Source organism: Equus caballus, chromosome 11 (assembly GCF_041296265.1).
Source record: "Equus caballus isolate H_3958 breed thoroughbred chromosome 11, TB-T2T, whole genome shotgun sequence".
Lineage (NCBI taxonomy): Eukaryota > Metazoa > Chordata > Mammalia > Perissodactyla > Equidae > Equus > Equus caballus.
The window spans coordinates 30461363-30473911 of NC_091694.1; the positions used below are offsets into that span (position 1 = coordinate 30461363).

The window sequence follows — 12549 nt, forward strand, 5'->3', positions numbered from 1 at the left end:
GAATGGAACAAAGGATCTGTGGACTTAAAGAAAGTTCGGAAACCACTGAAGTAAATGATTGTGGGGATCTTTCCTAGCTCTAACGTTCCACAAGTCTCTATGTTCCTCAGTAATCTTTCTCTAGAAAGAGAGGGAGCATGTGGGTGTGTTTTCTGTGTATGGTTTTTGTGTTTTTGTGTCTAAACATATGTGTGTACCCTGGCCCCATCTAGATTGTAAACTCCATAAGAGTTTATTCCTTGGCATAGTTCTCACATGCTACTAGATAGTTTGTATACACGTGCTATATATTTCAACAAATCATGTATTACTTAATCCCTTGGATTTTCTCTAATCCTGCCAATAACTGTGTAAGTTAGGCATCATCATCCCCATTTCACAGTTAAGGAAACTGAGGCAAAGAGATGTCCAGAACTTTGCTCAGGTTCATACAGCTAGTGGGTGACAGAAGCAGGTGCAGGACTCAGGTCCGGCTGTCCCAGAGATGGTGATCTTGACCGGGGCACAATCCACTGCTCTGACCTCACAGTGACACTGCTGGGTAGGTATTCCCAGGAGTGGACACCTGGGCCTCCTTGAAGTCCTATTTAATTGGCTCTCCAATGCCATGCAATCCCATAATGAGTTTCTTGGTCTTTGTATAGGCACATATGTCTCTCCAATAAGAGTTGTTAAATTTTTTATAACAGAGAATGGTGCCGTGGAAAAAAACATTAGTTTTGGAGCAAAAGATCCCAGGGTGAGTGTGAACACATTCCCTGGTTTGCTGTGTGACCTTGGAAAAGGCCCTTCATTTCTCTGGTCCTCAAGGAACTGGTGGTTCCTCAGTCACAGGCTTTATGACACACTGGACCTTCCAACCCACAAAGACCACTGACAAATTTTAATTGAGTTAAACTTTCCTCAATGGAGCATCAGGTGATGACTGTCGGATGAGCTGAGCAAGTTGTGGGAGAGAGTGGGACAATATTTGCTGTGAGGAAAAAGTAAAAGGCTTGGGAGAGAGGAAAGCCAGGGCCAAAGCAACATCGTTTCTTCCCTAAGACATTTAAGAACTTCACTCATCAGTATGTAGAGAGCAGCGCCAATGGCCGTCCTGCAGGGTGCCTGAGGGAGCGTGGGACAACTGTGGGTGCCGATGAGACGCTGAGGTGGGATGGGGTTGTCGTTGTGGCTGCTATAGTGGGAGTAATTGTCTTATACTTAGACTGATTTTTTGATGGATTTGGGCTTTTCATTCCTTCTAGTGTGGAAACCTAAAATTCTACCATTTGAGAGTATAATGAATACATTACAGAGTTGAGCCCTGTCCAGTTATGAAAGCCTGGCTAGGTTTTGGAGCCAGATCGGGGTTCAAATTCAGGTTCCATCACTTCAGCTGGGCTGTGGGATCTCTGGTGAGTCCCTTTACCTCTCTGAGCCTCAATTTTGTCACCTGGAAGATGGAGATACTTACACCAGACTCAGCAGGGACTTTCTCAGGATCAAGACTGATGCTATCTTAAAGCACATGATGCTTATGACATAGAAAGGGCTCGGTGAGTGGCGACTCTTACTGTTTCTTAGAATTTAATGATCTTCCTTGAATCGTGCCATAGATATAATGGTTGTTCTGTGTTCGTTGAGATGAAATGGCTTTGTTATTCTTGGTGAACCAGTGTTAACCCAGAGAGGACTTCTGCCTCTAGATATTCAGGTACTCATAGATTTCCTGTGATCACCAGGTGTGAGTAAGATTGCTCAACCATCCTCTGTGCATAGAGGTCTCTAATTAGAGCTCTGGGGAAGGGCAGGACGAGAAGAAATGACTCCATTGTTTATTAACTGCTTCTTCTGCTCCAATGTTTCCCTAATGCCCCCACAAGGCTGCCTGCTGGGCAGTGTTGCTCCCTGTTCCTACATAGGGAAACAGCCTCAGAAAGGTTGAGTAACTAAGCCAGGATCTCACAGCAGATTAGTGAGCAATCCTCTGAGATCTCATAGTGCCTTCCTGGAGACGGGAGTGGTTTCCCTGCCTAATGAAAAGCTTGAGAGCATGAGAGAATCCTGTACAGGAGGTGAAGCATGCTCTCAGATGAGAATACCGGGTGGCATGAGGCACAATCTTGCAGTGCATTTGGGGAGACAGGGCAGGTAAGTGAAGTAACAGCGCCAGGGAGCCAGAGCCAAGTGGGAGGAACTGAGTCACCTCCCTTGTCTTCAGCTTGTGGGGCTTTCCTTCTGCCTGTCTGAAATGCTGGCGTGGATGTCATGCCTTGATCAGCGGTACAGTATATCTACATCCGGGAGCGGCGAGATCTGCATGTGGAAGAGCGGAAGGTCTATGTGGTCCTGGCCCAGAGCATCTCCCATTCGCAGTTTCCCGAGCGGTCCGGTGTGGTCCGGGTGAAGCAGTACAAGCAGAGACTGGCGATCACAAGTGATGGCAGGAAGGGGAGCAAAGGTAAAGCCGGGACCATGTGGGTGGAGGGTCAGGGTCAGGGTCACGCAGGTGAAGGCCGTGCTGATTGCGAGGCACGTACAGTGCACGCAGCTTGCCCCCTGAGGTCAGAGAATGGGCATGGGTGCAAAACAGACGGGCTCCACAGCTGGGGAGAGACTCACTTCACCCCCAGACACTGGGCTACAGAGCGAGGTGGGTGTCTAACTCTGACTCAGTGCATTCTGCACTGACTCTTTGTTGTCCAGGTGCAATCAGCGCATCCAAGTAAACCAGAGGTTTGGAAATTCGCGTCAGGCTGGTCCTGTGGCTCATACGCCAGCCCTGGGGGTGGGCAAGAGGGCCGGCAGGACTGTCTGTGTGGCTGCAGCTCCCAATTGGCAGAAACCCAGACGCTCAGGCCCTGCCTGCCTTGAGTTCCAGTACAGGGAGAAAAGCTGTGGGCAGACAGCGGCCTGCAGCCAGCTGCTCCACTGGAATGAATGTGGCCTTGCGTCTGAGGCGACATCTGAACCGTAGTTCTGAGGCTCGTAGATCTAGCACTTTGGACATGTCACCTGGCTTTCCTGAGGCTCCACTTTATCATTTATAAACTGGGATTATAATTGGAATTTTACCAATTCTTTAGGATTGTTAGGATAAGTAGTAAGAGAAAAAATGAAATGAGAGACTGTCTCCTAGTGTCTAGCACTTGCCAGGTGTTTAATAAATCGCAGCAAGATGTGCCTGTGGCTGTGTTTTCAAAAATGTTTATATAGAAATATCCCGTAGGACAAGGCAGGGGAGAGGACTCGCCTGAATCACGTGTTCCCTCCGTCCTTACTTTCTGGGCCTGAATATGAAGGAGGAAGCTTCGCGGGGCTCATTGCTGTGTCCTTCTCTTTTTTCTTCCTTCTGAATTGTCCTTTCTTTTCCCCTCTAGTTTTCATGTATTACTTCGATAACCCGGGTGGCCAGATTCCAACCTGGCTCATTAACTGGGCTGCCAAGGTGAGATCCCCAGAGGTGGGAGGGGACGTGCGTGTGACAAATGTTGACTCAGCCCGTGGGGCTGTCAGGCTAGAGACTCGCTGTCTCAGGCCTAATGAGGCTCTTTTATGAGGTGGCTTGGTTGAGTGACTACGGTTAGAACTGGGGTTGCCAACTCCCAGGACAGAGGCTGGGACAAAAGACAAAGAATCATTAGCTGGAATGCCAGTCCCTGCCTGCTGGCGCCCGCCAGGGTCACTCAGTGGAACGTCAGGACAATAGCTTGCTCCTTGTAGGAACAACGGTACCCCTGGATCCTGTATCGGCTTTGAGGGGAGTAAGACAGGCCGACCTGGCTCAAGAGACCACCAGACGTGGCCAAGCCTGGGGCAGCCTCCAGTTTTGTTATTGTTGTTCCATTTTTCTGGAAGGAGAGAGAACCACAGTGGTCACCCAGATCACTAGAGACAGCCTAGGAGCCTGGCTTCATGGGGACCATTCAGCCTGCTTTGTAAGCGTCCTACTTACTGGCTGGAGGGCTCAACAGCTTCCCCGGGAGAGGAAAAGATCCTAAGGTTTGAGTCAAACAAATGTGATTTTGAATGTTGGCCCTGCCACTGACTGTCTGTGTAGGCTAGGGAAGCCATCGATCTTTTCCCTTTTAAAAATGGAGGTGGAGGGGCCGGCCCCGTGGTCAAGTGGTTAAAGTTCCATGTGCTCCACTTTGGCGGCCTGGGAAGTATGGAAGATGGGCACAAATGTTAGCTCAGGGCTAATCTTTCTCAAGCCAAAAAAGAAGAAGGTTGGCAAAGGATGTTTGCTCAGAGAGAATCTTCCTCACCAAAAAGAAAAAAAAATAAATGGTGGTTCTTATTACCTACCCCATGGAATAGGAGTAACTAAGACAATGTTTGGGGAGAGTCTTGCTCAATGCTCAACACTAGCTAAATAATAGTGTAGACTATCTCTTGTCCCCAAGTCCTTACCATGTTCTAATTCTGCAAAGCATGTCCTTTCTCCTATTTCTTGGAAGAGTCAAACAACCCAGCCCTACCCCATCTCCTGTGTTTTCTTTTTCTTTTCAAGAAACAGTGTCTCAGAAATGTCTTAGCTTTTCACTAGCAAAAGCCAAAATATAAGGCAGTGTCTTGTAACTGTGGCCCCTATCGGGTAGTCTCCCCCACACCCTGGGTCTTAGCTTTCGCCATTATCTGTGGCAATGTTCAGCTGGAATCTGGTCAGAGGCCCTACTGTCTGTTATTCCCAGAGCCATCTCTGTTTACCTTTTGCCACATGCCCCAGAATCAGGAGTGATTGCTGTGAGGACAGAGGAGTGACAGTGTCCTTTGCTTTGCAGAATGGAGTGCCTGAGTTCTTGAATGACCTGGCAAAAGCCTGTCAGACCTACCCTGGGAGATCCTAAGGAAGAGGATTGGGAACCTCGTGCCGTGGAATGACGTCTCCGAAGTGCCACAGCCCACGGATGCTCAGCCTTCCTTTCGCCTCTCTGCCTGCACACTCTCCTGCACGTCGTCTCTGAACGTGTTTGCCCGACGCCTGGCTCCCCCGCCTGCTTCCTTTCCTACTCTCCCCACCCCGGGCCCACGACCTTCTTCCACTATGGAATATGGGTCAGATTAGGGAAAGCTTTGTGTGTTTATTTTTAAAAAGGAAGGTCCTCAATAAGGAACACAGTCATTCCATTGTGTCATTTTAGGGGGATGGGTGGGTGGAGGAAGGACAACAAAACATAAGAATGACTGAGCCTGGCCAGCTGGCTCCTCCAAGACTGTGATTTCTTGCAGCCCAGGAGGGGCCGCTGGAAGTTGCATTCGCTTCAGTCGCCTCTCAGTGCACCCAGGCTGGAGGACACGTGCTGCTGCCCGTTTGCTTTGGGGACTTGATTGGCCGGGCTTGAGGTGATAATGCAGCGAGTCTCTCCCCCTCCTGCTCCTGGAGGCTCACTAGCTGTTTTGATACCAAACCATCTTGAAAACATTGCAGGCCTGACAGAGCACATAATGTGATCACCATTTTTTCTCATCATCCACTTCTGGGTTTTTCTCTTTCCCATATGACAGGGAAAGGCTGGGGAAGGGCTGTGCATACCCTACCAACTCTGCCTTTGACTGGAAACTGAGGCATCAAGATGGCTCAGGCAGTTATCCAAAGCCAGGATGCTTTGAGCACAGCATTGTGATGAAGTGTCTATATGCAGTAAGATGAGTTTGCCTTCTAGAATGTTTGGAGATGGGGAAGGGACAATAGTTCACAGCCAGGGAAATATTAATTCGTGGCTTGGTTGACTGCACCTTTTTCTCAGGAATTCTACCTAAGTTGTCTACCTCTTCTACCACCAAAAGAATTCTAGTTTCCTCTGTTTTCTCCTGGATTTTTGCAGGGCAAGATATTCTGTGGCCAAAGCCACAGCCTTGATGATCTCAGGGAACAATTTTAATCACCTGTGTGATGGTACCCAACCTTGATTAATGGGCATAGGAATTCAGGATATAAAGACAGAAGCAGGGGATTTGTTAATGGGATACCTCAGACTGTGTTTCTTCTCTCTGCAAAGGAAAGTGTGTTGAATAGCAAATAAATACAGAATGACTTATGCTTGTCTTGTGTGCTGCTTCCCTCCTACCTTGTTCCTTTTGTGAGAACGAATCAGTCTCTTTGGTTTACAAGTCACATCCAACCTAACTCATGGACTTGAATATAAAAAGAATTTGGGGCTCACTTCCATGCAAGGCCAGGTATAGAGTGGCCTCAGGTAGGGGTTGATATAGGTGCTCAAACTGACGTTAGAATTCAGCTCTCTTTTTCTTCAAGTTATCTTTGTTGTTGGGTTGTGTTGGTGGCAGGGTTGCTGCTAACAGCAAAAGGTAGGCCTGCGTCTTCCCCGGCTCATGCCAATCAAAAAGAAAGAAAGAAAAAGAAGACGGCATTCCTCTCCAGTAGATGCCGCACCATCCCATGATTCCCTCTAACCCATGTGCCCATCCCTGCCCCACTCTCGTGGTCACATCGATAGAATTATGCAAATAAGCAAACGCCTCATAAATTTATCCTTGAAATGTCATTATGTAGCTGGAATTTAATTTTAGATAAACTAAACCTAAATTCCCCATGTTACGGAGATCAATCTGAAATTTTACATAGAGGGTCATTGAAGAAAAGCACTAACATTAGAGTCTTTGAGCAGAGAATCAACATGAAATAGTGTCATGCAAACCAGATCTTTAGACAGTGTTTGATAATTTGCTAACAACTCTGAGAATACTAAGCACACTGAGTTTCTAGTAAGGCAGTTAGGAAAAAAAGTCCCATAGTTTGCTATGATTAGTAGAGTTATGACTCTGACATTTCCACTTGCTCATTTGGAGAAGACAGTTGGTCCTACATAGCATTGAAATAGGAGGCTCTGTGTGAAACCAAGAGCCACGGAGCCGACTTAGATGCCAGAGGTGCAAAAATAGAGAGCTCATGCTGTCGAGGCCGCGCTGATTCCTCAGTGCTGGCCCTTCTGCAGGGGCCGGAGGTAGCATTTGGAATTTGAAAGTTGTAGATATCTTGTCATTCCTCTAGTACTTTGTTTTGCTTCTTTTTGCCACGTCTGTCTCTCCGAATAGACACTAACATCTTTGTGGATAGAAACAGTGATTTCCCTTTGCTTACTGCCCATCAGGGTGGCAGGTAGTAGGCACTAAAATGAGTGACTGAGTGATTTACAGAAGATGGACCCGCTGACACGCCCAGAGGCTAAACCCATCTAGATATAGAGGGTTAATTTGAGTACCTTAAAGAATAATGTAATAATTATTGAATAATTGAATTCAAGCCAAATTATTTCCCAAGTCCTCATTTTTGGGGGTTCTGGACTCCTCCAGTTCCCACTGATCCTTCCTTGAAAGTATTAAGGTCCCTTCTTTGTTAAGGGGTGGCCTCGCTAGTGTGGCTGCGGGTTATATTTTAATGTTATGGAAATGGCACAGTCTGAACTGAGTCCAGCTGAGATTAGTCAGGATTTCAGGATTTTAATGACAAAAGTAGCAAGACTGTCAGTGCTCAATTTTTTCCACAGGCGAATTATTCACCCCGCATAACAATTCAAAGTTAATGACCACCTTGGAACTGAGGTGTTCCAGCCCAGGGTCACTTCCTTGAAAATGTTCCTATTTCACAGTGAGAGTCCTGGCCCGGCTCCCTGGCTGAGATTCCTCACCCAGAATCCCCATCTCTAATGCCTGCCCTTCACACCTCCTGCTTCCCAGCTGGATTTGGGAGAGACAAGCAGGAAGAGCCCATTCGGTTCTCGTGTTTCTGGTAGTACCACCCAGTCGGCTCAGAGAATTATCTTTAAAGGGCTTGAGACATGTATTCGCCTAGCAGACATTTCTCAAGAGTCTGGAGTCCATCCAGCAAGGGGATCAACATGGTGGTTCCTGGATGAAAGAGAAGGCTTGGTGCCTGCCCTCAAGGAGCTTATGTTCTGGTGAAGAAGATACAGTGGACAAGCTGTTGAAAGGGTGATGAGTTTTGAGAAAGGACAAGTAAAGGGTAGTAGAGGCTGTAGAACTGGGGCTCTAACGAAGTCTGAGGGGTCAAGGGAGCACATGTTGGAGTTGGCTGGGTGATGGCTGGGGAAGAAAACCGTTCCACACGGAAGGAAACATTTGCACAAAAGCCCTCAGGCAGGAGAGCCAGTCACAGTTGAAGAAAGTGTAAAACAGCAACTACCAAAGGCCAGTATGGCTGGAGCAATGCGAGTGAAGGAGGGGCATCTCAGACATGGCTGAAGAGGTAGCTAGTCAGGCCATGGGAGAGCCTGGGAGCCATGGCAAGGAGTTTGGGCTTTAAACCCAGAACACCAACAAGCTTAGTATTTTAGGCTGAGGAGTGAACTGATCAGATTTATTAATTCTGGATAGCTGCCCATTTTTCCCCATGGTCCTCCACCTCTCTCACAGTCCCTGCAACATTGTCCTGGGGGTCCTAGCCAAGGTGCTTTAAGCCTTGTCACTCTGAATCCTCGCCCCCATCGGGCAGCATGCCGAGTAACTATCACCCAAATCCAGTTTCCAAAGTGGAGCGTCAGCCTCTGAAGTTCAACAGGAGTAAAAGGGGGGCAGGGAACATCCAAGCACACCCCCTCCATCTGTCCCGGGCCTTGCTGGGGTACAACATACCTCCAATGTGATGGCGTCATGCCACCCATCAGAGCAGAACCATTTCAGGAGCCAGTTGTTGGAGAGAAAAAGGAAAGGCGCAAAACACGTAAGCAGGTCGACTTTCCCCAAAGTGTCTTTTCCTAGGATCCTCCCCAACTACAAGGAAGAAGATTGCTTTGCTTGAGAAGACAGAAACACATTGTTTGCTTAGGTTCTCAGAGTTTGGAGCCAAAAAATGGGAAGACTTAAGAAAAATTACTTATGTTGCTAATCCATTATATGTATTTTTTGTGTATGTCTGGTTGGATACACAGCAGGTGCTCCATTTCATAAGATACGATAACGGAACAACAAGTAGGCAGCTTGTTATGCAAGTGAGTGTTCAAGTCACTACGTGACACACCAGGACTGCGAGATGTGCTATGCAGAGTGGAAAGGTGGTTTTACTTTTTGAAGTTCAAATTTCACAAGTTTGAGCCCCTTGGTTTATGATTCAGATTCTCCACAATGGAAGGGAACAAGAAATTGTCCCAGCTGTTAATCTATTTGGGTAGAGAGGGGGTATAAATCTGCTACCCGAGAAGGCTTGTGTCTATAGGAGCTCATCCTAAAGATTCAATTAGTTATTCAAGAAACATCGGGCCAGGAAGTATCCTGAGAGCTGGGAGACAGGGTAGACCTAACCTTGGCCCTTACCTTGAAAACACTCATGCTTTATTGGTAATTGGTTTTGGGGGAGAGGGAGGAGAACATAAATGTGGTGAGTACTATGACACAGGTACGTATGGGATAAGATGGAGGAAAGCCCAGAGTGGGTCAGAAAGACTTCCCAGGGTAAGTGACTTCTGAATTGGGTCTTGAAGTAGGAGTAGGAGTTGGCCAGGCATCGAGAAGTTGGTAGTTGAGTAGCAGAGACAGTTTTCTGAGGCAGAGATACCAGCATATGTAAAAGCACAGCAACAGAGATAGCATGATGTGGTTCAACAAGTGCTGGGCGGGTGAGCATGTGTTTTTGGAGGATAGGGCTGGATTAGTTGGCAAAGCCCACAGCAACAGAAGCCTTGTGTGTGAAATGAGACGCGCTACTTTCCTAGCTCTTCCTGGCTCTAACAACATATCAACGGATGCCCTGAGTTCTGTCTTAGCAATTAGGATGGTATGCATGTCCCTCTCTTTTGTTCCAAACACACAGATCTGTAATCAAATTCTGGCTCTGCCACTTACTATGTATGTAATCTCAAAGAAATTAGCCACATGGAGCCTCTGTTTTCTCTTCTGTAAAATGGAACCAAACTTAGAACAACATCGTGGGGTTATTGTGAGTATTATCAGGATTGAACAAGCACAATGCCTGGCATTAAAAAGGCGTCAGTGGGGCCAGCCTGGTGGCATAGTGGTTAAGTTCATGCACTCTGCTTCAGCAGCCTGGGGTTCACCAGTTTGAATCCTGGGCATGGACCTACACACCACTCACCAAGCCATGATGTGGTCACATCCCACATAGAAGAACTAGAAAGGCTTACAACTAGGACATGCAACTATATACTGGGGCTTTGGGGAGAAAAAAAAAAGAAAGAGGAAGATTGGCAATAGATGTTATCTTAAGGCCAATCTTCTTCACCAAAAAAAAAAGCATGAAAAAACTCTCATGAATATTTGTGGACTCAAACTGGGTACAGGACTGAAAAGGAAACTCTACTGCGTGGAAAACAGCCTTTAGCTTTCCAAACACCAGTAGCTGCCAAGGCAGTCTAGGACACCTGGGAAGAGGTGGAAAAGGGGATGTGAACCCTAAAGAAGAGTGACAAGAAGCTGAGGACCCAGAACAAGGAGACAGTAGGCCAGCAAAACAGATCAAAGCGGGAGGGATGCCGCTTGTGCCAGAACAACAAGGGTACCACGAGGTCAGGAGTGCAGATAGGAGGGAGGAGGTGGCAGATGCCCAGAGGGCACTTCAGGGAATGGATGCACAGCAGCCCGTGGCTTCCTCTTTCCTGATGTCATCCTGGTGTCCTACCAGGCTCTGGAAAGAAATCAAAAAAGGGAAAGAAGAGAGGAAAAAAGGGAAAAAAAGAGAACAGCTGCATTTTTGTATAATAACAATAACACCCTTTCATGATAAAAACATTCAACAAATTAGGAATGGAAAGGAACTTCCTTGACCCAATAAAGAGCATCCACAAACAGCCCACAGCTAGCATCATTCTTGAAATGAAAGACTGAAAGCTTTCCCCGGAAGATCAAGAAGAAGACAAGTTGTCAGCTCTTGCCACTTCTATTCAAAAATTATACTGGAGGTTCTGGCCAGGGCAATCAGGCAAGAAAAAGAAATAAAAGGCATCCAGATTGGAAAGGAAGAAGGAAAACCATCTCTATTTGCAGATGACGTGATCTTGTATATAGAAAAACAATCTTGATGAAGAAGAAAAAATTTGGAAGATTCAGTTTATGATTCTAAAACTTACTACAAATCTACATTAATCAAGACAGTGTGATACTGGCATGAGGATAAACATACAGATCAATGGATTAGAAGTGAGAGTCAGAAATGAACCTTCTCATTTATGATCAACTGATTTTCCACAGGGGGTGCCAAAAAATTCAATGGGCAAAGTATAATCTTTTCAGCAAATTGTGCTGGGACAACTGAATATTCATGTGCAAAAGAATGAAGTTCGACTCCTACCTCACACCATATACAAAAATTAACGCAAAATGGATCACAGACCTAAATGTAAGAGTTAAAACTATAGATGCTTAGAAGAAAACATAGGGGAACATCTTCATGATATTGGATTTGACAATGATTTCTTAGATATGACATCAAAAGCATGAGCGACAAAAGAAAAAATAGATAAATTGGACTTCATCAAAATTAATAACTATTTTGCTTCAGAGGTCACCATCAGGACAGTGAAAAGACAACCCAAAGAATGGGAGAAAATGTTTTCAAATCATATCTTTGATAAGGGGCTTGTGTCTCAAATATATAAAGAATATCTACAACTCAATAATCAAAAGACAAAAACTCAATTAAAAAATGAAAAAGGATCTGAATAGACATTTCTCTAAAGAAGCTACTCAAGTGGCCAAGAAACACATATTAGATATTCAACATCAGTAGCCATCAGGGAAATTCAAATCAAAACCACAATGAGATATGACTTCATACCCACTAGAATGGCTATAATGAAAAAGATAGACAGTAACAAGTGTTGACGAGGATGTAGAGAAGTTGGAGTCCTCATACAGTGCTGAAGGGAATGTAAAATGGCTCAGTCACTTTGGAAAACATCTGGCAGTTCCTCAAAAGGTTTAACATAGAGTTAACATATGACCCAGAAATACTACCCCCAGGTATATACCCAAGAGATATGAAAACATAGGCCCACACACAAATTTGTACATGAATGTTCATAGCAGCAATATTCATAATAGCCAAAATTTCCCATAACTGCTGAATGAGTAAATAAAATATAGTATATCCATATAATGGAATATTATTCAACAATAAAAAGAAACGAAGTACCGATATATGCTACAACATAGATGAACCTTGAAAACAAGGAGTCAGGCACAAAAGACCATGTATTGTCATCATTCCATTTCTATGAAATGTCCATAATAGGGAAATCCATAGAGATAAAGAGTAGATTAGCAGTTGCCTAGGATTGAGGGGTAATGAGCAATGACTGCTAATGGGTATAGCGTTTCTTTTTGGAGTGATAAAATATTCTAAAATTGATTATGGTGATGGTTACACAACTCTGTGAATATATTAAAGCCATTGAGTAAATTACATGCTATGTGAATTTTCTCTCAATAAAGCTGTTACAAAAAATAACATTAACGGTCTGAATAACTGTCATTAATTGAGTGCTTTCCCAATGCTAGGCATCATGCTAAGCTTCATAATCTCTCCTAAGTCTCACAATGAATATACCAGGAAGGTTTTATTGTCTTTATTTA

At 45.4% G+C, this 12549-nt stretch overlaps 1 protein-coding gene across 7 annotated transcripts in view; it reads left to right on the forward strand.

The window, feature by feature from the left end:
• PCTP (phosphatidylcholine transfer protein) overlaps positions 1-6023 on the forward strand; it is a 40931-nt gene extending 34908 nt beyond the window's left edge. For 6 of the 7 annotated variants that reach the window (XM_001500249.6, XM_023652824.2, XM_070226358.1 and 3 more), the window contains 3 exons: positions 2272-2443; positions 3363-3430; positions 4767-6023. In XM_001500249.6, coding sequence (XP_001500299.3) covers positions 2272-2443; positions 3363-3430; positions 4767-4832 — 306 coding nt within the window. In that variant the 3' untranslated portion in view covers positions 4833-6023. The remainder of the gene's footprint in view (positions 1-2271; positions 2444-3362; positions 3431-4766) is intronic. The other variant, XM_023652823.2, reaches the window with a different exon arrangement.
• The last annotated feature ends 6526 nt before the right edge of the window (positions 6024-12549 follow it).